The sequence below is a fragment of the Aquarana catesbeiana genome, linkage group LG02 (genome assembly GCF_042186555.1).
Source record: "Aquarana catesbeiana isolate 2022-GZ linkage group LG02, ASM4218655v1, whole genome shotgun sequence".
NCBI lineage: Eukaryota > Metazoa > Chordata > Amphibia > Anura > Ranidae > Aquarana > Aquarana catesbeiana.
This window is the reverse complement of record NC_133325.1, coordinates 41,239,156-41,266,320: the sequence shown is the minus strand read 5'-3', so window position 1 is coordinate 41,266,320 and position 27,165 is coordinate 41,239,156. Positions and strand designations below refer to the sequence as shown.

General features: G+C 45.0%; 1 protein-coding gene across 1 annotated transcript in view; it reads left to right on the top strand.

Moving 5' to 3' along the window:
- Positions 1-27,165, top strand: part of TENM4 (teneurin transmembrane protein 4) — a gene marked incomplete in the record, with an annotated part of 1,986,086 nt that overhangs the window by 1,862,820 nt on the left and 96,101 nt on the right. The window contains 1 exon segment of the mRNA XM_073612821.1: positions 4,477-4,693. Coding sequence (XP_073468922.1) covers positions 4,477-4,693 — 217 coding nt within the window.

Genomic DNA, 27,165 nt, shown 5'->3' with positions numbered 1-27,165 from the left:
GTTTTCCTAAAATGATGAGTCTTCTGTTCTGTAGCTATTTCCGATCCTCTTCAAATAGTGCCTAGCTGAGTGTTTTCCTGCATCAGATATGTTTGATTGGTTAGCTGTATTTGCATCCAGCGGCGAGTCGGCCTTCTTTAATGGAGGTTTTTATCCGGTTTACATTATCGGAGGATAAGACTTTCTTTTTATCCTTCTCCCAAACGCCCTTGAAAGCAATTTCATCCCGCCTGTAGCATCATATGCCGGTGAATCTGAGCGGTTCCAGAGCGCTTGGCCTCCGTGTGATACGCTGTGATGATCCCCCCCCCCCCCCCCAATACACATACATTCCATCTGCCAGTGAAAGGAAGCCATGTGGTCGGGGTTTTTTCTATTTGCGGTTACAGATGACTGCATGTTCAGACCATCTCTGAGTTTACTGTGGACACCAAGTCAGCCCCAATGTTTATGGCCAAATTAAAGTGAATCGAAAACCCAAGAGTGAAAACGTAATATATTGCAGATTACCAGTCCTTAGATGTGGCCGCTGCTTGGTTTTCTTTTTATTCTCCTTTTTTTATTTGATGATTCTGCCAGTATATTTTATGTCCTAGGGCAAAGGTCTCCAAACTTCTCAGTACGAGAGCCACACCATCAATTTTACAAATATTTGTGGGCTGAAAAACACATCAGTTTTATAAATGAATGAATCCCCGCTCCTTACATCAGGGTCCCCCATCAAAGTTTCCCCTTACATCAGGGTCCCCCTTCAGATTCAATCCTTACATCAGGGTCCCCCATCAGATTCAATCCTTACATCAGGGTCCCCCATCAGATTCAATCCTTACATCAGGGTCCCCCATCAGATTCAATCCTTACATCAGGGTCCCCCATCAGATTCAATCCTTACATCAGGGTCCCCCATCAGATTCAATCCTTACATCAGGGTCCCCCATCAGATTCAATCCTTACATCAGGGTCCCCCATCAGATTCAATCCTTACATCAGGGTCCCCCATCAGATTCAATCCTTACATCAGGGTCCCCCATCAGATTCAATCCTTACATCAGGGTCCCCCATCAGATTCAATCCTTACATTAGGGTCCCCCATCAGATTCAGTCCTTACATCAGGGTCCCCCATCAGATTCAATCCTTACATCAGGGTCCCCCATCAGATTCAATCCTTACATTAGGGTCCCCCATCAGATTCAGTCCTTACATCAGGGTCCCCCATCAGATTCAATCCTTACATCAGGGTCCCCCATCAGATTCAATCCTTACATCAGGGTCCCCCATCAGATTCAATCCTTACATCAGGGTCCCCCATCAGATTCAATCCTTACATCAGGGTCCCCCATCAGATTCAATCCTTACATCAGGGTCCCCCATCAGATTCAATCCTTACATCAGGGTCCCCCATCAGATTCAATCCTTACATCAGGATCCCCCATCAGTTTCACTCCTTACATCAGGATCCCCCATCAAAGTCTCCCCTTACATCAGGGTCCCCCATCAGATTCAATCCTTACATCAGGGTCCCCCATCAAAGTCTCCCCTTACATCAGGGTCCCCCATCAGATTCACTCCTTACATCAGGGTCCCCATCAGATTCAATCCTTACATCAGGGTCCCCCATCAAAGTCTCCCCTTACATCAGGGTCCCCCATCAGATTCAATCCTTACATCGGGGTCCCCCATCAGATTCAATTCTTACATCCTGGTCCCCCATCAGATTCACTTCACTCCTTACAGCAGAGTACCCATCAATGTCCCTTTTACATCAGAGTAACCATCAATGTCCCTCTTACATCAGGGTCCTTATCAACCCCCCCCCCCCACGTCAGAGTAATCAGGGTCTCATCAGAGTCACACCTTACATCAAGGTCCCCACCAGAGTCCTATTTACAGTATATCAGAGTTCCCATCAAAGTCTCCCCTTACATCAGGGTCACCTTCAGAGTTCTACTTTACATTGGAGTCCCCATTGGAGACTTCCCTTGCAAGAGTAATCAGCTTCTCCATCAGATTCGCACCTTATATCAAGGTATCTGTCAGAGTCCCCCTTACATTAGGTGTCCCCAACAAGGTCCCTATTACATCAGGGTTCTCATCAAAATACTCCCCTTGCATCAGGGTCCCCATTAAAGTCCCAGCTTTAATTTGACTCCCCATTAAAGTCCCCCTTACATCACAGTGATCAGGGTCTCCAAAGTTGAACCTTACAGTCAAAGTCCCCATCGGAGCCCCTCTTACATCAGAATTACCATCAATGTCATCCTTACATTAGGGTCCTCATCAACATCCCCCCTACATTATAATAATCATGGTCTCCCTCACAGTCACACCTTATATCAAGGTCCCCATCAGAGGCCCCCATATCAGGATTCCCATCAATGGCCCCCCCTCACATCAGGGTCCCCACCAGTTGTACCTTACATTGGAGACCTCATTAGAGTCTCCCCTTACAATCAGAGTAATCTCCTTACATCAGAGCAATCGGGATCCACATCAGAGTCCCACCTTGCGTCAAGGTCCACATCAGTGTCCCACCTTGCGTCAAGGTCCACATCAGTGTCCCACCTTGCGTCAAGGTCCACATCAGTGTCCCACCTTGCGTCAAGGTCCACATCAGTGTCCCACCTTGCGTCAAGGTCCACATCAGTGTCCCACCTTGCGTCAAGGTCCACATCAGTGTCCCACCATGCATCAAGGTCCACATCAGAGTCCCTTTTACATCAGGTGTCTCCATCAGGGTTCCCATCAGAGTCGCCCCCCCATCTTCATTACATTCAGGGGTGAATTGTTTTGCAATTCACAAAGGTTAACCGAGCAGTGCTGATAACACTCTTTGTTAATTCAGTGCAGCAGAGGCAGAGTGCACAGAAAGTTAGGAGTCAGTGGGCTGGCTCTTGGGAGGAGTTATGCAAATATCATAACACCTTGATGGGGTAACTATTTGACATAAAAATATTAAAGAATATTTCAATCATATTATAAATGTAATCACCTCTTGGTGTGTCCATCTGCTGCAAGGAAATTTGTTTATGTAAGGAAAAGGAGAATGGCCGCACAACGAGATGGAATACTGTATGAATATTCTTTATTGTCACCATGCCAGATGGAGGTCACAGGAGCATTTGTTGACGCGTTTCACACGAGCAGTTCGTGCTTGTTCACAACACTTTTTTAATTTTAATTTGCTTAGTGGAGCAAGATTTTCATGGGGCAGACATGTCCAAGATATGTCTTGCTCCAGCAGATGTAGGTCAGATCACCTTTTTAGCTACGTCCACCATTGGTCTGTAGACAAGTCACCATCACTCCAATTAAATGCGTATCACATATTTTATCGTGAAGACAACATCATGGAAGTCCAGGAATACCATACAGGGCCCCTTCCTCAAGGCAACGTGGTGACGTCACAGTAAAAACCACGAAACCCATTTGGTTGGAGTGCTGGTGATTTCATGTCTTGTCTCCTCATCTGGCTTTGGCATGGCACCACTTTTGCATCGACTTCAAGCACCCATTATTGGTGGAGTGCTGTTAGTAGTGCAGTTCCAAACTCAGGTCCCGCCATAGGTCAGTCTTCTGGTCTACTAGGTTGATGTTTGTTCCACTGCTGGTGAATACGTTCTTTTATCTCAAAGGCAACAGTATCCATTTCCTTGGTTGGATGGTGCCACTGGTCAAAGCCTACAGGTGACCCCCGTGGTGGGGGACTGTAGCTGCATTTAGGGCTCATTCTATAAATTCCCCTCCAGTTACATAGCTGATGAGGTTGAAAAAAGACACAAGTCCATCAAGTCAAACCTGTGTGTGTGCTTATGTTAGTAGTACATTGTATATCCCTGTATGTTGTGGTCGTTAAGGTGCTCATCTAATAGTTTTTTGAAATTATCGATGCTCCCTGCTGAAGTTTGGACCTTGATGTAAGGTGGACTCTGATGTGGACCTTGATGTAAGGTGGACTCTGATGTGGACCTTGATGTAAGGTGGACTCTGATGTGGACCTTGATGTAAGGTGGACTCTGATGTGGACCTTGATGTAAGGTGGACTCTGATGTGGACCTTGATGTAAGGTGGACTCTGATGTGGACCTTGATGTAAGGTGGACTCTGATGTGGAACTTGATGTAAGGTGGACTCTGATGTGGACCTTGATGTAAGGTGGACTCTGATGTGGACCTTGATGTAAGGTGGACTCTGATGTGGAACTTGATGTAAGGTGGGACTCTAATGGAGACCCTGATTGCTCTGATGTAAGGAGATTACTCTGCTTGTGGAAGAGAATTCCACATCCTTACCGCTCTTACAGTAAAGAACCCTATACGCAGTTTAAGGTTAAACCTCTTCTCTTCTATTTTTACTGAATGGCCGCGTGTCTTTTTAAATTCCCTTGCGCAGAAAAGTTTCTTCCCTATTCTTTCCTCCTGTTGATGCCAATTCCTGAGGTTCTGTAAATGACTTGTTCTTTATATTTTTGTGTTGCAGATGGCTTAGTAGACTGCATGGATCCAGACTGCTGCTTGCAACAGATCTGTCACACCAACGCCCTGTGCCTGGGCTCCCCGGACCCTCTGGACATCATCCAAGAGACCCAAGCACCCGTGTCCCAGCAGAACCTGCAGTCCTTCTATCACCGAATCAAGTTCTTGGTTGGCCGAGACAGCACTCACTTCATTCCCGGGGAGAATCCTTTTGAAGGAGGGTGAGTTTTATGCCTGGCTGCCTATAATAATTGTGTGTGTTTTCAGTGCCAATTCTGCAAGAGAATCTCAAATCAGATGTTGCCCCCTGGTGGCTGGGTTTATGCATTTCTTAGCTTGCCTCCTGCTCCTATGCACATATTAAGTCTTGTACATGGTATAGTAAGAATCTTCAGTCAGGTGATGCCCCCTGGTGGCTGGGTTTATGCAGTTCTCAGCTTGCCTCCTGCTCATCTGGGCATGGCAAGTCTTGTACATGGCACAGTGAGAATCTTGAGTCAGATGGTGCCCCCTGGTGACTGGGTAATGCAGTTCTTAACTTGCCCCCTCCTCCTGTGGGCATGGCAAGTCTTGTACATGGCACAGTGAGAATCTTGAGTCAGATGGTGCCCCCTGGTGACTGGGTAATGCAGTTCTTAACTTGCCCCCTCCTCCTGTGGGCATGGCAAGTCTTGTACATGGCACAGTGAGAATCTTGAGTCAGATGGTGCCCCCTGGTGACTGGGTAATGCAGTTCTTAACATGACCCCTCCTCCTGTGGACATAGCAAGTCTTGTACATGGCACAGTGAGAATCTTGAGTCAGATGGTGCCCCCTGGTGACTGGGTTATGCAGTTCTTAACTTGACCCCTCCTCCTGTGGACATAGCAAGTCTTGTACATGGCACAGTGAGAATCTTGAGTCAGATGGTGGCCAGGTTCTACAGTTCTCAGCTTGCCTGTTGCTTCTGTGGACACAATAATTCTGGTACATGGCATAGTAAGAATCTTTAGTCAGGTGGTGCCCCCTGGTGGCTGGTTTTATGCACCTCTCCGCCTGCCTGCCACTTCTTTGAACTTCGCAAGTCTCATACATGGTACAGTGTAAATCTTGAGTCAGATGTTCCCCTCTGGTGGCGGGGTTTATGCAGTCCTTTGCTTGTCTGTGGACATGGCAAGTCTTGTACATGAATCTTTTTAATATCCTTTGGTCAGACAAGTGTCCTGCATGCACGTGGGTTGACAAGGAACATGCTGGGAGGAGGAGAGTGTTGAGAAATCAGTTTGATTTTTTTGCTGTCAAGTCGCATGCTGGGGACAGGGAAGTGACCAAGGCTGTGTGGCGTAATTTACATGCTTTTTATTTATATTTTCTCCACGTGCAAATGCAGACCAAGCTGTCCGGGAAAAAATGGCAGTTGGAGGGGGTGGGGGAAAATCACATGACACTGCAGGGGTGTTAGCCTTGGTCACTTCCCTGTTGTCAATACCCCTGCAGTGTCATGTGATTTTTCCCCCACCCCCTCCAACTGCCATTTTTCCCGGACAGCTTGGTCTGCATTTTCATGTGGAGAAAATATAAATACAAAGTATGTGAATTAAGCCACTCAGCCTTGGTCACTTCCCTGTTGAGTGGCCTAATTCACATACTTTTTATTTTATATTTTATCCATGTGCAAATGCAGACCAAGCTGTCCGGGAAAAAAATGGCAGTTATAGGAGTTGGCGGAAATCATATAACATTGCAGGGGTGTTAACAGCAATAAGCTTGTTATCCAAAAGGATTAAGGCTCCATTCACACCTAGGCAATTTGACTCGCGGGGTAGGATCGGCGCGATTCAGTCTGCGAGTCCGAATTGCGCCAAAACGCGGGACGCGTTTGCCTATCCTATTTCTTATTGGCGCCCTAAATGCGATAAATCGCAGCGCGTGAAGCTCGTAGCTCAAAAAAGGAGCAGGAGTTTCTTTTGGGGAGACGGCGTTGTGATTTGCCGCGTTTGCAGTTCGATTTATCGCGTGGCAAAAATCACACCGCGGTTGGGGGGGCCTTAAGAAGGAATGGCATCGCAAACGCGTTTTGCTGCGGTTTGGAATCACGGTCCAGAATCGCGGTGATTCAAATCACCAAGGTGTTAACGGAGCCTAAAAAGTCCATTTCAAAACGACATGTCCACAAGGGTGACAACGCTCCGAGTATTTTCACAACAGAACAAGCGGCGTTGTCACCCTGTTGAAGGAAGTGGAAAAATATCTTAGCTACTGGCAGGATCAATAGTTAATAAACCTGTTGCTGTACATGTATTTTTTTTTTGTTGTTTTCTTGCTCATTGTTCTGTATTAGGAACAGTTTTCTTTTTTTTTTTTTTTTTTGTTATCTTGCTTCTACATGCCGAGTGAATTGCCGTCATGTAAACGGGCCATTAATGTGTACTATTGGAGCTGGCATGTATGGTCACCCTGCTGTCATTGCTGCTGTGCAAGCGCCGGCTGTCAATCTCCTTATACATTACACAGTGCTGACATTTAAGGCACGTTTAACCCCTTCGCTGATCGACGAGTGGGGAAAGGCAGCATTTATTTGCTGCGTTAATCGCTCCTCCAGGGATCGGGTTTCCCGGCAGGCTGTATCAGGTCAGGAGATTTATAATGCGGCTATGAAATAAATCCTGGCGGTTTTATCAGCCATCCGTGATCTCCGACAACCCGAGACTGAAATATTAAACCCACCGCGAGGTGCACACAGATACATCTCCAGCTCTTATCTCCCAGATGTCCTTATGATGTCCGCTTACCTTCTGCTCTGACCTGTTTTCATTCCATGATTTTTTTTTTATTTTCATTTTTTTTTTTTTTTTTTTTATTTATTTTTTTTACTTTTTTTAATCTTTTTAAGGGGCCACTTTATATAATTTATAAAATGTATAATTTATATAATTCACATCCTTGTCCTAAACAGATTTATGTTAAAGCTACAAATATTGTCCCAAGTGGCTTGTAAATTCTTACTTAAAGTATATTTCCACCCTTGCGGCCAAAAATGGGAAAACGCCTATTTTATATTTATTACATGTCCCCATTCACAAAAAAAAAAAAAAAAAAAAAAAAATGCTGCTTGCTTTTTTACTTGCTGAAAAATATTACGTTTTTTTTCCTATATAATGTTAAGGATTGGGCTGGGAAGGCAATGTTTAACCACCTGATTAATAGGCCAATTCTGACACTTGTAAAAAAAAATATCTGTGCTTTTTTTGCTAGAAAATTACAACCCCCAAACATGATTTTTTTTTTTTTTTTAAAGCAGAGGCCATAGAGAATAAAATGGCGGTCGTTGCAGTTTTTTTACTTCACACAGTGTTTGCGCAGCAATTTTTTTCGGGAAAAGATACACTTTAATGATTTTTATTTAATTTTAGCAGAGGCCATAGAGAATAAAATGGCAGTCATTGCAATTTTTTTTATTTTACACAGCGTTTGCGCAGCAATTTTTCAAATGCAATTTTTTGGGGAAAAAATACACTTTAATTATTATTATTATTGTGTTTTTTTTTTTTTTTTTTTTTTTTTTTTTTAGCAGAGGCCATAGAGAATAAAATGGGGGCCGTTGCAATTTTTATTTTATTTTACACACTGTTTGCACAGCAATTTTTCAAATGCAATTTTTTTCTGGAAAAAAAAACAATAACGATTTTTTTTTTTAGCAGAGGCCATAGAGAATAAAATGGCAATCATTGCAGTTTTTTTTATTTTACACAGCGTTTACGCAGCAATTTTTCAAATGCAATTTTTTGGGGAAAAAATACACTTTAATGATTTTTTTTTTTTTTTTTTTTTTAGCAGAGGCCATAGAGAATAAAATGGCGGTCGTTGCAGTTTTTTTTATTTTAAACAGCGTTTGCGCAGCAACTTTTCAAATGCAATTTTTTTGGGGAAAAAATACACTTTAATTTTTTTTTTTTTATTTTTTTTTTTTTTAGCAGAGGCCATAGAAAATAAAATGGCAGTTTTTTTTATTTATAAAATGGCAGTGGTTGCAATTATTTTTATTTTACACAGTGTTTGCGCAGCAATTTTTCAATTTTTTGGGAAAAAAATACACTTTGTTTATTTTAGTTATTTAATTTTTTGTAGCAGAGGCCATAGAGAATAAAATGGTCCTGTTTAATGATGTTAGGTGGTACGTTCTGCTCTAGCCCTCCCTGTACACATGTTGTGGGTGTTTAAAGTCTTGTATGGAATAAAGTAAATTGCTTTGGTGGGAAGTTGGTCGCTCGGGCCTCGTAAACCGCCGCGCTTATTGGTGCTTCATCATCGCAGCTAATATTTATTCGCAAACACCGAGGATTGTAATGGGATTGCGTCCGTGTTTACCGCGACTCGCCGTTTTGCAGTGCGAAGTCCGCTCCGGCGTGTTATTGTTTTGTAATTAGGCTGGCTTGAATATTTATGAACTATTTTCGGGGCAGTTGCCAAACATTAATTGATTCAAATGAGTTCCGCCTCCTCGCTCCGGGTTTTCAAGTGGGCAGACCTGCAGCACCAGACACAGAAAGTAGATGGGGGGGGGGGGGGTGAAGGTGTCTGTCCATATGTAATCCATGTCTGGGAACGGTCTGTGGCATTGACAAGCACACTGCTAATGACACAGCTGACCCTTCAGGAGCAATTCTCAGCAAGCACGAGCAGTCACTGTGGTATTAATGCTATCCAGCAAATGCTGCAGCTGTGCTAAAATCAGAAAAATGTACTCCGTTTACCTTTGTCTAAATCAGCGGTGTCATTAAAATAATACAGGGCATCAAGTGTGAGCCTGTGAAGTGGGTCGCACAATAGCAGCAAATTTTCATACATTGAGGTGCGTTCAAAATGAAAGCTCTATAACACACTTCAACACCCAAAAATGTCTGTCTGGCTTAATTTTTTTGGCAATTTACCAGAATACACGCTGAAGAGAATCATGACAGAGTCATCAGTGGTGTCAGTGGATGCAGTGATGGCCCCCAACATTAGTGTTAGTGACTGCAGGTGTCAGTGATCCCAATAATACCCCCCAGCATAGGTGTCAGTCACCACAATAATACCCCCCCAGCATTGGTGTCAGTGATCGCAATACCCCCAGCATTGGTGTCAGTCAACACAATAATACCCCCGCAGCATTGGTGTCAGTGATCGCAATACCCCCAGCATTGGTGTCAGTGATCGCAATACCCCCAGCATTGGTGTCAGTGATCGCAATAATACCCCCAGCATTGGTGTCAGTCAACACAATAATAACCCCCAGCATTGGTGTCAGTGACTATTGTAATAGTCCTCTGTATTGTCAGTGACTGCATTAATAACCTCCAGCATTGGATTCAGTGACTGTAATAATAACCCCCAAATATCGTGTCAGTGATTGCAATAATAACCCCCAGCATTGGCGTCATTGGCCACAGTCATAACCCCCAGGATTGGTGTCCGTGAATGAAATAACAACCCCCAACATTGGTGTATTGACTGCAATAATAACCCCCGGCAATGGTGTCAGTGACTGCAATCCTCACCCCCAGCATTGGTGTCAGTGAATGCAATAATAGCCTCCAGAATTAGTGTCAGTGACCTCAATAATAATTCCCAGCATTGGTGTCAGTGACTGCAATAACAACCCTGAACATTGGTGTATTGACTGCAATAATAGCCTCCAGCAATGGTGTCAGTGACCGCAATCCTCACCCCCAGCATTGGTGTCAGTGAATGAAATAACAACCCCCAACATTGGTGTATTGACTGCAATAATACCCCCAGCATAGGTGTCAGTCACCACAATAATATCTCCCAGTATTGGTGTCAGTGACTATAGTAATAGTCCTCTGTATTGTCAGTGACTGCATTAATAACCCCCAGCACTGGTGTCCATGAATGCAATAATAACCCCCAGCATTGGTGTCATTGGCCACAGTCATAACCCCCAGCATTGGTGTCAGTGAATGTAATAACAACCTCCAACATTGGTGTATTAACTACAATAATAACCCCCAGCAATAGTGTCAGTGACCGCAATCCTCACTCCCAGCATTGGTGTCAGTGAATACAATAATAGCCTCCAGCATTGGTGTCAGTGACCCCAATAATTATCCCCAGCATTGGTGTCAGTGACCACAATAATAACCCCCGGCATTGGTGTCAGTGACCACAATAATAACCCCCAGCATTGGTGTCAGTGAATACAATAATAACCCCCAGCATTGGCATCAGTGAATGCAATAATAGCCTCCAGCATTGGTGTCAGTGACCCCAATAATTATCCCCAGCATTGGTGTCAGTGAATACAATAATAACCCCCAGCATTGGCATCAGTGAATGCAATAATAGCCTCCAGCATTGGTGTCAGTGACCACAATAATAACCCCCGGCATTGGTGTCAGTGACCACAATAATAACCCCCGGCATTGGTGTCAGTGACCACAATAATAACCCCCGGCATTGGTGTCAGTGACCACAATAATAACCCCCTGCAATGGTGTCAGTGACCACAATAATAACCCCCTGCAATGGTGTCAGTGACCGCAATAATAACGTACCTCAGCATTTCTAATAACTCAGGTAGCACTGACACCTTAATCCAAACACCATAGAGGGTGTGTATGTGGATTGTATAATTGGAGGTGTGAAAGTTGTGTAACGTAGTTACACAACTTTACACTGAAAGTTTTATAACGATTTATAATTGGAGGTGTGAACGTTGTGGAATCCCCGTGTTCTAGCTACATAATCCAATGCTTGGTATTTTCCTGACACTCATCAAAGCTTAGCAAAGCTATGAAACCTCTTCTACAACATTCCAGAACAAGTCCAGGTGAACGTGGCCAATTCCTTCTAGATGTACCACGACCCGGATAAATCAGAACCTTCACAGACAACGTGGGCTTTGCATCTGGCATGCTTCAATCCAGCAAGATTCTGCATAAATAAGCATATGGTCGTGTGCATGAAGACTTCCTAGGACACAGCTGGCTCCACACTGCTGACTGCATTTTATGAATGGGCTGTAAAATGCATGACCATGGTGTGGGTAACCTTACAGACATAGTGTCATCACCCCTCCGTTATAGATGGTTTCTATTGTCTAACAAGATCCTTTGCAGTATCTACAAAAGAATAGTTTTCCTCAACAAAAATGGAGTTTGAAACGACTTGCTGAAAGTTAGTTTGACTGCTAAAAAAAAAAAAAAAAAAAAAACAAGTAAAAGAATCCTGTGTAGTAATTTGACTTAATTACCCCCCCCCCCCCTTGTCAAACTTTCCATCTGGGAATGGAGTTGAAGACTTGGTAGTCGTACTCAATGCTGATGCGAACTGGTATTAGGCAGCCATGTCTCTCCGGCGGCGATGGCTTTTGAAAACCTGTGTAAATGCATTCAGTGAAAGAACAGCTTGAATTAAATCTGTTTTCAAACCGAGTAAATGGATCTGGCCCTGCAAGCTTTCAGCGTTCGTATCCCAAACGAGGCCAAGCGACGCCGAGAATATGCCACTTCTCTCTCCATGCCAACCCCATTATTGCACAATTTTTACCATGGCGCTGCGCTGCGTTAAGTGTGTTTAGGGATAATCTCTCCCTCGCCTTTCTAGATTTAGAAATTTTTTTTTTTTTTTCCCCTTATCCTTGAAAACATTTCTAAGAAAACAGCAATTACTTTTCGATTGGCTTTTTTAACAGAGCTGTGCCATTGAGTAAAAAATAGTGTTTTGAAAGTTTGAGTTCCAAAATAACTTTTCATCCTTCTCGCTTGCGGAAACATTTTGTTCTGGGAATAAAACCCAAATGGAACGCTGCAAACCAGTGATAGCTGACGCGTTTACAGGTCACCGCCGGCCTTGTGTTCCCTGTACGGACAGTAGTTGGCGCTATCATTGGTGTTGGGTGGACACTTTGCTTTGACTTCCTCCCATATATTTCCTTTATGTGGTCATGGCTACTCCATTCATATATTGGATACAAACCTTACACTGCTCAAAAGGTGTCCATTTTGTTTTTGAGTCTATCTTTACACTAGTTCTTCTCCCTCAAACATGCCGCCCATGTCTTCTTTTTAATGTATTAACTATCTTAATGGCTGCCAGTTAGGTTTCCTCCTTTGTGTAGTTTGCAGAAGGCAAGAGATGGTGATTCGGAAGGTGCATGTATCTGGTTGCAAACAAACCAACAGCCATTTATTGTCAGCGATGCTAATAACGGCTCTCATTTACACAGCACTGTCCCTCAGAGCCCTACTGAGCACAGCCCGCGTGCACGCCCCCCATGAGATGGCATTCCCATGGAATCATAGGAAATGTATTCATGATTTTCCCCCTAGGAAACACATCGGATGTAACATGCACAGCTTCCCAGGGACACCTCCCTCGTCCGGCTAGCAACACCTTCCTCATCTGGCTAACAACACCTTCCTCATCAGTCAGCAACACCCTTTTCATCCGGCTGGTGACACCTCCTTCACCTGGCCAGCAGTACCTTCCTTGTCTGACCAGCGACCATCCTTGTCCAGCTAGTGACACCTTTTTCATCTGCTAGCAACACCTTCCTCACCTGGCCAGCAACACCTTGGTCACCTGGCCAGCAACACCTTGGTCACCTGGCCAGCAACACCTTGGTCACCTGGCCAGCAACACCTTGGTCACCTGGCCAGCAACACCTTGGTCACCTGGCCAGCAACACCTTGGTCACCTGGCCAGCAACACCTTGGTCACCTGGCCAGCAACACCTTGGTCACCTGGCCAGCAACACCTTGGTCACCTGGCCAGCAGCACCTTGGTCACCTGGCCAGCAGCACCTTGGTCACCTGGCCAGTAGCACCTTCTTTGTCCAGCCAGTAGCACCTTCTTTGTCCGGCCGGTGTCACCTTCTTTGTCCGGCCAGTGTCACCTTCTTTGTCCGGCCAGTGTCACCTTCCTTGTCCGGCCAGTGTCACCTTCCTTGTCCGGCCAGAGGCACCTTCCTTGTCCAGCCAGCGACCCCCTTTTTCGCCCGGCCAGCGACCCCTTTTTCACCGGACCAGCTACCCCTTTTCCGCCTGGCCAGCGACCCCTTTTTCGCCTGGCCAGCGACCCCTTTTTCGCCCGGCCAGCGACCCCTTTTTCGCCCTGCCAGCGAACCCCTTTTTCGCCCGGCCAGCGAACCCCTTTTTTGCCCGGCCAGCGAACCCCTTTTTTGCCCGGCCAGCGAACCCCTTTTTTGCCCGGACCAGCGACCCCTTTTTCGCCCGGCCAGCGACCCCTTTTTCGCCCTGCCAGCGAACCCCTTTTTTGCCCGGCCAGCGACCCCTTTTTCACCGGACCAGCGACCCCTTTTTCACCGGACCAGCGACCCCTTTTTCACCGGACCAGCGACCCCTTTTTCACCCGACCAGCGACCCCTTCCTTGTCCAACCAGCGAGTGAGTTTCACTGTAAGAGCAGATGAGAGTTTAGCGAGTGTGGCACTGGCCTTGGATTTTAAGCTCCTTCAGGATCTGGAATTGATGTGAATAGTTCAGGGTACTTTGCCGTTATCAAAAGAAGTCGGATACATCTACAGATGAACAAGAGAAGCCCTTTAATGTAGCACACACCTCTGAGCTAAAGAAATGTATGCCCTTGGTGGTTATTTTTCTTCCAAGTGAACAAACAAGTTTCCCTTAAGCTGTTAAACAAAGTAAGAAAAGAAAGGGACTTTTTTTTTTTTTTCATTATTTGATTTTACAACCGGTGTCCTACTTATGACCGCCTCCCACTCGGCAAGATTTCCAACGTATTTAATCGGAATCGGCCCCTGATGTGAAAATGGAATAATTGGGATTATCCGCTGGTCAGGGAGCAGCTAAAAAATAAATAAAACATATTGGTTTTGTGCATGTATAAAAATATCGCCATTTGTCGAGGGGGTGCAGCTTTTTTCATGCTTTTGTTTTGCTAAATCCGCCGCACGACGCGAGCGGCAGAAAACAGTGGCAGGAGGTAAATGGCTCCACTACAATAATATATTCTATTTTAACCTGAGGGCGAAATGTACTTTTCTTTTTATAAATAAAATGAGAGCATAACAAGTGCAGCAATAAAACTCAGTTTTCCATGTCCTCACCCTTCCGAATATGAAGTCGGAAGGCAGTTTTATGTTGTACGCTGTTTAATTTTTTTTTTTTTTCGTTTCCAGCTAGGAAAGTCTGCGCATTGGACAAAATGAATCTAGTTTATGCTCCTTGGTTTGCGGATGTAGTATATGACGAGAGACCTTTATGTACTTAAGCAGTGTTATATCTGACAGTATATCAGCTGAACCAAGAGGAATGTCTACTGAGTGCAAAACACAGTTTTCAGCTCCCTAAATAAATCCAGCAGCAGAATTTTGTTCAAATTGGACTCCGGCCTTTCCTTCAGTCTTGCACATTTTGTACCGCTTCCTCTCCCGTATTGAAATGACTTACTCTGATTTCACTGCACACTGTGAGCTACTTCGCTTCAAAGTGCAGTCTAATTGTCTTTAGTAAATCAAGATTAAAGACTTGTATGGTAAGCCTCAGATCAGGCATGTCCAAAGTCCGGCCTGCGGGCCAATTGCGGCCCCTGTTCCAGTTTAATACGGCTCACTGGTAATTTGTGTGTGTGTCTGTGTATGTATATGTGTGTGTGTATATATATATATATATATATATATATATATATATGTCTATCTTTTGTGGCCACCCAATCAATCCCTGATACCGTATTTATCGTTCCTCGGAGGGGACAGGGAGAGAAGGGGATGAGCGCCATCATATTACATACAGGAGAATCTCCTGTTTACTCGGCGGCCTCTGTAATGGGAAATCCCGTCTCCTGGGCTGACATTAGACGACTGTTCTGTCTATCATAGGAGGCGGGAGTTTGTATTAAAGAGGCCACCGATTAAACAGGACATTCTCCTGTATGTAATCTGATGGCACTCATCCCGCCCCCCTCCCTGTCCCCTCTGAGGCTGCAGATGAGCATGGATCAGGCTGCACTGATGGCAATGGTGAGGCTGCATTCAGAGGCTGCATTCATGGCAGTGGTGAGGCTGAATTTATGGCAGTGGTGAGGCTGCAATTATGTCAGTGGTGAGGCTGCATTCATGACAATGGGGAGGATACATTCATGGCATTGGGGAGGCTGAATTCAGAGGCTGCATTCATGGCAATGGTGAGGCTGCATTCATGGCAATGGTGAGGCTGCATTCATGGCAATGGTGAGGCTGCATTCATGGCAGTGGTGAGGTTGCATTAATGGCAATGGTGAGGCTGCATTCAGAGGCTGCATTCATGGCAATGGTGAGGCTGCATTCATGGCAATATTGAGGCTGCATTTATGGCAATATTGAGGCTGCATTTATGGCAATATTGAGGCTGCATTTATGGCAATGGTGAGGCTGCATTTATGGCAATGGTGAGGCTGCATTTATGGCAAAGGTGAGGCTGCATTCAAGGCAATGGTGAGGCTGCATTCAAGGCAATGGTGAGGCTGCATTCAAGGCAATGGTGAGGCTGCATTCAAGGCAATGGTGAGGCTGCATTCAAGGCAATGGTGAGGCTGCATTCAAGGCAATGGTGAGGCTGCATTCATAGCAATGGTGAGGCTGCATTCATAGCAATGGTGAGGCTGCATTCATAGCAATGGTGAGGCTGCATTCATAGCAATGGTGAGGCTGCATTCATAGCAATGGTGAGGCTGCATTCATGGCATTGGGGAGGCTGAATTCAGAAGCTGCATTCATGGCAATGGTGAGGCTGCATTCATAGCAATGGTGAGGCTGCATTCATAGCAATGGTGAGGCTGCATTCATAGCAATGGTGAGGCTGCATTCATAGCAATGGTGAGGCTGCATTCATGGCATTGGGGAGGCTGAATTCAGAAGCTGCATTCATGGCAATGGTGAGGTTGCATTCATGGCAATGGTGAGGTTGCATTCATGGCAATGGTGAGGTTGCATTCATGGCAATGGTGAGGTTGCATTCGTGGCAATGGTGAGGTTGCATTCATGGCAATGGTGCGGTTGCATTCATGGCAATGGTGGGGCTGCATTTATGGCAATGGTGAGGCTGCATTCATGGCAATGGTGAGGCTGCAGATGGGCACTGACCCTTATTTTGCTAATAATAATTTCAAATTTAAGTTTTTTCCTGAGACCTCCCTTTTAAAGTGAAGGTGCGTTTTATACGCCGATAAATACGATATATCCAAATAACACGCCCGAGCTTATCCTTAGACTCTTCACCACACACAGCCACAAAGGCAAGAGAATTCTTGTTGGGCAGTGTATTAGTTAATTTGCATTTAATTTTAATGTTTCAAAGAATGTCAGGCCAAATGGTCGGCCCTCACGCATGTTCACTTCATCAAATCTGGCCCTATTTGAAAAAAGTTTGGACACCCCTGCCTTGGATTCGTCAATTCACAGTGAGCCTTCCCGTCTGGCAGAATACAATGATTACTTCTATCTGCTAAGGCTGCGGGCAGTAATCAAAATACCACAGGCTGGTTGTACCAAAGTCGATCTTTAGGCAGGTGCAGTCTGTACTCCCCTCTGTAGGTGGCGCCTGACTTGAAAGGCAACGCAGAAGGGAAGGAGATTGAGAGGAACTCGATTCCTCTATATGACATCCTGGGTCATCAGCAGATCAGCTGTCCAATTGGATGCTGGTGCCCTGCATGACACCTATAGCCATCTTGGCTGAGGACCTTGCTTATTTAAGGCATGTCCCTAGGGTTGCCACCTCATCCCTTTAAACCCCAACACGTATGAATTACACAGGTTCTGGCAACCCTATGCAATCCCCCCCTGACTTGGTGCACATTCTGCAAGTGGTTAGCATAGGGATGGGTTCCCCATCTCTCAGGGACAGTATCTAGTGTTAGGGAGAGGTTTCCGAAGGAGTAGGGACAGCACAGGGACATGTTCTACTCTCTGCTTAGGAGGCCTCCCAGTTGGGTCAGACCGGCCAGGCCCCATTCCCACTCCTTGTTGCTGAAGCTGCCAGCAGCAAGTCAAGCTAAAGTATCGTTGATACAGACTTCGTCAGTGGCTCCGGATGGTTGTGCTCACCCGCCTGGCCTAGTTGTACCTTGTTGAATTTTTCGGCAAAACATAGTTTGAGTCACTCGGCCTCTGTGTGGTTTTAGCGCAGGCCCAGCCCACTGTACCGCCTACAGGTCGCTGGATCGACTTGGGTACAATCAGCCTGTTCATAGTTGGATCAAAAAGGGAACACACAGGGGCACCAGACTAAGTGGAGCATGAGAATCCAAAAAGCTTACAAATATAAAAAGCAAGTAGGCTTATCTGATAATCTGGGGCAAGATGTTAGAGGTTTTTCCCGAGGTCATCTCCATGAAGCCACTACTACTACTACTACTTCGCTCTATTGGGTGCTGCCACTGATGTTGCATAGCCATCTTTATATGGACTTTATGGATTAATTGTTTATAGACCTTTTACCAATGGACAATCAAGAATTGTTATAATAGTCCTTGGTAAGGGTATATGTTTGTCCATGACAACTATGATGCAGATAAAAGTTCAGGTGCCAGCTATCCCCAGAGCATATCCTGAAACTCTGTGAGAAATTGGAAGAAGTAGAAAAGGAGGGAGGCGCACCTAAGCCTAGTTTCAGTCCTCCTTTGCTTTCGAGGCCTGCCCACCGGGTGGCGCCATTTCCTCCTGTGCTGGTCCATGCCAGGCAGCTTGGATCCCCTGCACTTCCTGTTTGGTTGCAACGTTCCAACTCAGCCTCCTTACACCATCTGGACGCTTGTGCATTCAACCATGTTTTAATACTACACTTAGGTGCGCCTCCCTCCTTTCCTCCTTCCAAGATATATCCTAACCTCTCCAGTGCCATCTACCCTATTTTGATCGAGATTCAAAAATGGACACATGTTAGCAGCCATCATTATTTCATGCAACCATCACTAAAGTGCATATTGGAAGGAATTGGCTGTATAGAGGCTGTAGGGGATCAGCAGCACTGAAGTACAACAAGGTTTGAAAGCAAGATGAAAACAAGTACTGTGTTTATTGGCGTATATAACACTCGCTTTTTCACCATGAAAATTGGGTGCAAATAGCGTGTGTGTGTTATACGCCAATACTTCTTTTTTAGCTGCATCGGAGAGGACAGGGAGGGGGGCGGGATGAGCGCCGTCAGATTACATACAGGAGAATCTCCTGGTTACTTGGCGGCCTCTGTAATAGGAAGTCCCGTCTCCTGGGCCGCCATTGGACCACTGTTCTGTCTATCATAGGAGAGTCTCACTGTATGCAATCTGTCGGTGCTCGTCCTGCCCCCCTCCCTGACCCCTCTAGGCTGCAGATGGGCATCGATCAGGCTGCATTGATGACAATGGTAAGTGTGCTGCATTGATGGCAATGGTGAGGCTGCTGCATTGATGGCAATGGTGAGGCTGCTGCATTGATGGCAATGGTGAGGCTGCTGCATTGATGGCAATGGTGAGGCTGCTGCATTGATGGCAATGGTGAGGCTGCTGCATTGATGGCAATGGTGAGGCTGCTGCATTGATGGCAATGGTGAGGCTGCTGCATTGATGGCAATGGTGAGGCTGCTGCATTGATGGCAATGGTGAGGCTGCTGCATTGATGGCAATGGTGAGGCTGCTGCATTGATGGCAATGGTGAGGCTGCTGCATTGATGGCAATGGTGAGGCTGCTTCATTGATGGCAATGGTGAGGCTGCTGCATTGATGGCAATGGTGAGGCTGCTGCATTGATGGCAATGGTGAGGCTGCTGCATTGATGGCAATGGTGAGGCTGCTGCATTGATGGCAATGGTGAGGCTGCTGCATTGATGGCAATGGTGAGGCTGCTGCATTGATGGCAATGGTGAGGCTGCTGCTTTGATGGCAATGGTGAGGCTGCTTCATTGATGGCAATGGTGAGGCTGCTTCATTGATGGCAATGGTGAGGCTGCTTCATTGATGGCAATGGTGAGGCTGCTTCATTGATGGCAATGGTGAGGCTGCTTCATTGATGGCAATGGTGAGGCTGCTTCATTGATGGCAATGGTGAGGCTGCTGCATTGATGGCAATGGTGAGGCTGCTGCATTGATGGCAATGGTGAGGCTGCTGCATTGATGGCAATGGCGAGGCTGCTGCATTGATGGCAATAGTGAAGCTGCTGCATTGATGGCAATAGTGAGGCTGCTGCATTGATGTGGACTGATGAGGCTGCATTGATGGCACTTGTGAGGCTGCAGATGGGCATTGATCAGGCTGCATTGATGGCAATGGTGAGGCTGCAGATGGGCACTGACCCTTATTTTGCTTCAAAGTCCCTTATTCAAAATGTAAGTTTTTTTACTCAAAATTCCCTCTTAAAATGAATGTGCGTGTTATATGCTGATAAATACAGTATTTTATTCTCAAAATTGCACTTTGCACACCATTGCCATAAATGCAGCCTCACCATTGCCATGAATGCAGCCTCTGAATGCAGCCTCACCATTGACATGTTTATGATGTGCAGTGCTTTAGCATACTAAGTGTCATCACTGAGGGCTTACATCTACTTTAATGCTGGAACACTGGAAGGCCTAGGTGATCTAAGGCTTCCTTTTTAGATTAATCTTTTTTTTTTTTTTTTTTCATTGCCAAGAATTCTTGAAGGGTACGGGTGACTAAATGAATACAATCCCTGTTAGCATGCTGTCAGGGTCATCTTTCCCCCTAGAAAGGTCAATTTATTGTCTGGGGGGTCCAGGAACAGAAGCTTGCCCTCTCGGAGGTCCCCGCAAGTCATCGCTCATTCTGTAAGTAGCAAATGTATGAGTGGGAATTGCTTATTAAAGGCACGTTGACCCCGCGATTTAAAGACGCGACTCATGCCGCAGACATGTCACCTCTTCCTGGCGCAGAATATTGGCTCTGACAACAAAATGACTCTTCCCCTCTACGGTGACACCTCTGCTGCCATGAACGATGGACATTTATGTGTCGATTTGAAGCTCGGTTATCAGTGCCCTTGCTGAGTTTTGTATTCATGTGTTCTCATCTGAGGCTCCTCTTATCGGAGTGATCTGAGAATGGCGCTCCGCGGCTTTCTTTACAGGCGCTGTGAATAATGCAAGGCTCGGCCTTCCTGTGGGAGAGGCAGGTAGACTTCTTTCTCTGAGCTGTCCCAGATGACATTCTGAATTATTCCTCGCTGTGTTAATAAATAAAAGCCTGTCGCAGATCAAGGATAAGATGAGGGAGATGGCGAAGAGACGGAAACAGGGTGGTCTGCAGTGTACAAACAATTACATTTTTCATAAACTGTATTCCTGGTCACCCTTCCATGGGATTATTACTTGCAGATGTAGTTGGCGCATAACACGCTGCTTATACGGACATAACTGATGGTAAATCCAATAGACACTTTGGGGTGGATCTACTAAAGACAAAGCTTCACTTTATTTACTAAGCTCAGGAGCAACTGTGCTTGCAGATTGTACAGTCTATTTGCCTTTAATAAATCCACCCCTATGTCTATTGGGTGTGTTATTTATTTATATATATATTAGAATAAACTTGGATTGTTACCTTGATTGGCATGGTGCCAGTGCTATTCGCTGCTCCAAGCTCATGGTGGGGTGAGTTGACACTCAAAGGCATAGGCTGGCCATACATTTATACAAGCTTCTTGTACAATTTTCCTTTTAGATTTACCAAAACCGTATAATATGAGGTTAAACCTAAACACTTCTTTCAATTTGTATGCAATCAGGCAGGCCCTTGCACTACATAGCTGAAGGTAAACCTAGTTTGCATAGGGTAGTGCACACGACTACATTTACATTTATTGCTATGGACTTTGGGCTGCTATGGGACTGTGGGCTTCTACGGGACTGTTGGCTGCTATGGACTGAGGACAGTGGATTGTAGATTTGTAGTTTGCATAGGGTAGTGCACACGACTACATTTACATTTATTGCTATGGACTGTGGGCTGCTATGGGACTGTGGGCTGCTATGGGACTGTGGGCTGCTATGGACTGTGGACAGTGGATTGTAGACTTGTAGTTTGCATAGGGTAGTGCACACGACTAAATTTACATTTATTGCTATGGGACCGTGGGCTGCTACTGGACCGTGGGCTGCTATGGGACCGTGGGCTGCTATGGGACCGTGGGCTGCTTTGGGACCGTGGGCTGCTTTGGGACCGTGGGCTGCTTTGGGACCGTGGGCTGCTTTGGGACCGTGGGCTGCTTTGGGACCGTGGGCTGCTATGGGACCATGGGCTGCTATGGACTGAAGACAGTGGATTGTAGACTTGTAGTTTGCATAGGGTAGTGCACACAACTACATTTACATTCACTGCTTATCTCAAACAAATGGAAAAGGAGAGGTTCAGGAGCTCATGGAGGACACTATAAGGAGACAGAAACACAGTAAGAAACAATTTATTGAAAAATAAATTGTAGGGTCATTGAGTGAATGTTTATGGGTTATTCTTGGAAAATAAGGATATCGTTTAGTGTCACTTTAAGGACTGCCATGCATGAATGAAAAGTCAGCTGGTTCAGCAGGGGCCAGCCGAAATTTGCTCCATGTATGAGCAGGCTGGTTGTACACCAGTCGATCTGTCAGTCGACTGGTGTACAAACCAGCCTGTGGGGTTTTCCCCGAAAGATCAGTGCCACTGGCTATAGCTAGCAGCACTGATCATTGTATTCTGACAGTGGGGGGGAGTCTCTCTGCTATCAGAACACAATATCACAGCTGGAGTGATTCCTTCATTCACATCAATTTGTGTGAATCGGGGAATCTGATTTTTTTTTTTTTTTTTTTTTCAACCTGCTAAAATGATGAATGTACGGGCAGATGGTGTCAAGGACAGAGACTAGGGGATTTGGTTTACCTCTTATGCCCCGTACACACGGTCGGACATTGATCGGACATTCCGACAACAAAATCCTAGGATTTTTTCCGACGGATGTTGGCTCAAACTGAATCCCGGCGCAAAAACTTTTATTTAAATCTATTCCTCAATAGCCACAAAGGATATAAAGGCACTTTGTGTGCTCCAAATGCCTTTGCAACCCCAGATAATAACTTGTAAAAGTAGCAGTGACATCATCACTGTGCTGAACATAACCTAAGCAGAGCTGTGGGAGGGGGCACAGCAGGCTCCACCCCCTACAGGCTGCCTGCAGAAAACGACAGGAAGGGGCGGAGACAAGACCAGTGACTCTGCACAGGGAGAGAGAGCAGCAGTGAGCGGTCTTTATTACAGGAAGCTCCAAAGTTTCACACTGGATTGCTGCACAGATCTGAAAGAAATACACAAAACACACCAAGATTTAAAGTGTTACTAAACCTAAAAATTTTTTTTTACCTTAATGCATTGCTTGCATTAAAGCGGAGTTCCACCCAAAAGTGGAACTTCCACTCATTTGTTTCCTCCCCCCTCCGGTGCCACAATTGGCACCTTTCGGGGGGGGGGGGGGGGACAGGATACCTGTTCCTACTTCCGGGAGCCACAGCCATGGATATTGACGTCACGGCTCGGCTCCCTCCTCCTCTCCCTGTCGCTGGGGCAGTAGGAGAGAGGAGCGGAGCCTCGTAAGGCTACACTGCTGGGCTCCCTTACCCGCAATGGCGGCAGCACCCAACAGCTGCGGTGTCGACATCGCTGGACTCCTGGACAGGTAAGCGTCCGATTGTTAAAAGCCAGCAGCTGCAGTATGTGTAGCTGCTGGTTTTTAATTTTTGCAGCGGTGGGCGGACCTCCGCTTTTAAGGTAAAAAAAAAGTTTTCAGTGTCCCTGTTCCCTCCTTCCCTGTGTAAAGGGGAAGAGAGGGGAGATGAGATCAGTGCTGTGCAGGGCTGCGTCTCTTCTCCCCTTATTTTGTCTTTGCACTGCATTCGAGAGCAGCAGCAGGAGCCATTGGCTCTTGCTGCTGTCAATCAAACAAAGTGGGGGGCGGGGCCTAAGTCCCGCTGTGTAAGTCTATGGGCTGCAGCTCCGTAGACACACAGCTGGGGAGCATGGGGCCCTACCATTCCCCATGGTAGTCCCGCAGAAGAAGAGGAGGAGCCAAGATCACAGCCGGGGACCCCAGAAAAGGAGAATCGGGACTGCTCTGAGCAATACCACTGTGCAGAGCAGGCAAGTATAACATGTTTGTTATTTTAATAATAAAAAAAAAAATAATTGAGTTTAGTAACCACTTAACCTCCCTGGCGGTATGATTCTTTCGGATTTTAGGTGCTGAAAGCGGTACAATTATTTTGCATGGAAATTTGGCGTTTTATATTGTAGGTCTGTAAATCTTAACAATAACACACTTAAATCTGTCCAAACCAGAGTCTAGTAGATATCCCGGGTATGATAAAGTTTGAAACACAAAAACATAAATTATAATATAATAAATAAAAATAAATAATTTAAAAAAATTTAAAAAAATAGTAATAAAATAAATTTCCCCACAATTCACTATCGCTCAATTCTGCAAGTGTTCTAATTTACTATCGCTGTTTTCTAGCTGGTCTAAAGCCACTTTTGACGTAAAGGGACACTTTTTGGTTGCTATGGACAATCTCCAGTTTCCAGGCAGAAAGAACAGTGTATATCATGTAAAACTGCATGCAGGGCATGGGCCAGAGCACTGGGGACAAAAGGGATGTGAAATCATTTCATACAGTACTGTAATCTGTAAGATTACAGTACTGTATGTGTTATGATTTTGACATTTTTTTGAATTTGCCGCCAGGCTCCGCCCCCGTGCGTCGCGCCGCTCGCAGGGAACGGAGCCTGGCACGGAGAGGCTTCGGAGGAGGACGGAGCCCTCGGACACTGCGGGGGACATCGCAGGATCCCGGGGACAAGGTAAGTAACGCTGCCCCAGGATCCTGCAATGCGATCCCGAGTGTGGCTCGGGGTTACCGCTAATGGTACTGAATTTTAACCCCGAGCCACACTCGGGAAAACCGCCAGGGAGGTTAAGGACCGGAAGGATTTACCACTTTTTTTTTTTTTTTTAGGTCATTGAGACACTTTGCTAATCCCAAAATAATACTCACAGTTTGGGTGTAATATTTCCGCCTCTGTCTGTTTTGGTACTGAAGAATAACTTTAAAAATGTGATGCTGGCTGTTTCCATCTTGCTTGTGGGCATGTGAAGCCCACAAGCATTGATTTCCTGGATGCGGTGAATGCTGTTCATTCACAGCTTGTTCACACGCATGATCATTGTTTCTGCACTGAATCTTGGGAAGCCTGACACTAAGCTCCCAGGAGACAGTGCGGCGCTGGGGAAAGGCAATAAACACGCCTACTCCCATGGGAGGAGAGACAGGAAGTGCCACAATAAAGTACAATATAAAGGTAATTACAGCGATAAAAAAAAATTTTGTGCAGCATTTGAACATCTATGCAATTAACTGATGGGGGTAAGATTAAGTTAAAAATTTGAGTGGAACCCCGCTTTAATGACCAGGCCATCTTTAGCGATTCGGCACTGTCGCTTTAACTGACAATTGCGTGATCGTGCAATGCTTTACCCAAACAAAATGTATGTCCTTCTTTTCCCACAAATAGAGCTTTCTTTTGGTGGTATTTGATCACCAAAAAGCGACAATTTCGTAAAAAAAAAAAAAAAACTGCAGTCTGCTCACATAATTTGTAATAAAAACATCTTTGCCATTCTGAAGCTTCCCTCCAACCACTTTGCATATTATTTCATATATACTGTGATTCTGTACTTGCCAAATATGCTGCAAAAATCTCTCTCCACTGAGTCTGGCTGCAGCCATTTTAACTGTGGGCAGCTGAAGCTGCTGCCTGTTCACTTCCTGGATTTACACAGACACATAGAAGCACACCTCCAGCTCTGCAGCTCTCATTGGCCCTCTTATGACTCATCCCCCTCCCTTCCTGGCAAACTCTCAGGAGAGTGAGAAAGCTGTGCATGATGTCAAACAGGAAATGAACTGTATAAGAGATTTACTGGCAGAAAAAAATGTTTTACTATCCAAAGTTAAAACAACAACAACAAGGGCAGAAGATTTAATAGATGAAAAGATGAAAAAAATGACCGAAGTTCCGCTTTAGGCTAGGTTAACACTGCTGCAGTGCGAATTTAGCGCGATTTTGATCCGATTGCGTTGCAAATTTGCATTGCGAATTCTTTGTGTGTTCTTGCGATTCTACTGCAAATTTTGCAATCTATGGAGCTGAATTCGCATTGCACACGGATCAAACTCGGACAGGACCCTTTTTTTACGCAGGTTAAATTCGCAACGCATTGATGTGAACAGCACTCATGGAAAACAATGTTATTAAAATGACTTGCGAATTTGAGCGATCGCAGCGGCTCAAATTCGCAATAAAATTCGCAGCAGTGTGAACCTAGCCTTAAGGACGAAAACACGTGCCTCTTGTATATAGAAATGTTTGCTTATTCCGGCGTTCAGCTTCAGATGTACAGTAAGTCCCCTACTTATGAACAAGTTCCATTCCGGGAGCTCGCTCGTTAAGTCCAACAAAGATCAGTGCTTGTAGACATAGTGCTTGTGTAGGTACGGCGATCGGTCAGTTTTTTTATTTATTCTTTTCATTTAGCTGCTGGATTGAATGGAAAAAAGAAACTGTGCAAACACATGTTCTCATCTTTGAAAGTTCTCAAGGTTTGGCTTTGGTGGAATATGAGGCCAGTGGAAAGAAATGCTCAAATGTAGATCCAGCTTGGTAAACTCTTTGGAACTTGACATTTAAAGGGCTCTCAATGGGAGTAACAAGAGTAATAAACACACCGTAAATACTCAAGTGAACAAGACTTAAGGCCCCCTTTTCAAACTTGTACGACCTGAAAGTGGCGCGACTTTGCAGCGCGACTTTGATGCAACTTGAAGCAATGCCTGTGTATTCTTGAGGTCTATGGACCTCAAGTCGGACCAAAGAAGTGGGGGACTACTTTGACGTCGCACAGATATGAGCGGTACTCATTGGAAATCGTGGGGTACGACTTGTCATGCGACTTTGCAGTCCCGAGTCGCAGGGGCCTTACTGTATTCATACTGTATAAATAATGCCTGAAGGCACATCAATATGCTGGAGATACAGGTAATGGAGGGCTGGATTATAAGAGTGTAATGTTTATTTTCCAGATTACCTTTGACTTAGAGCTGCACGATTCTGGTCACAATGAGAATCACGATTTTTTTTGCTTAGAAAAAAAGATCACGATTCTCTTACGATTCTCGCGGCATAAAATCTTTCACATTATACAAAAAAAAAAAATTGGGCTAACTTTACTGGTTAATTTTTTTTTTTAATTCATTAAAGTGTACGTTTTTTTCCCAAAAAATTGCATTTGAACGACTGCTGCGCAAGTACAGTGTGACATAAAATAACACCATTTTATTCTCTAGGGTCTCTAATAGAAAAAAAAAATATATATATATATATATATATATATATATATATATATATATATATATATATATATATATATATATATATATATATATATATATATATATATATATATATATATATATATATATATATAAAATCTTTGAGGGTAAGTAATTTCCTAGCAAAAATAAAATGATTTTAACTTGAAACCAACAAATGTCAGAAAAAGGTTTAGTGTTAAACTTCCCTCATTTACACCAAAGTGTATTCCTTTGATCTAAAGGACAAATTGTTACAATGTTTATACTTAAGTTCCACTGCTAAAGAATGTTGTGAT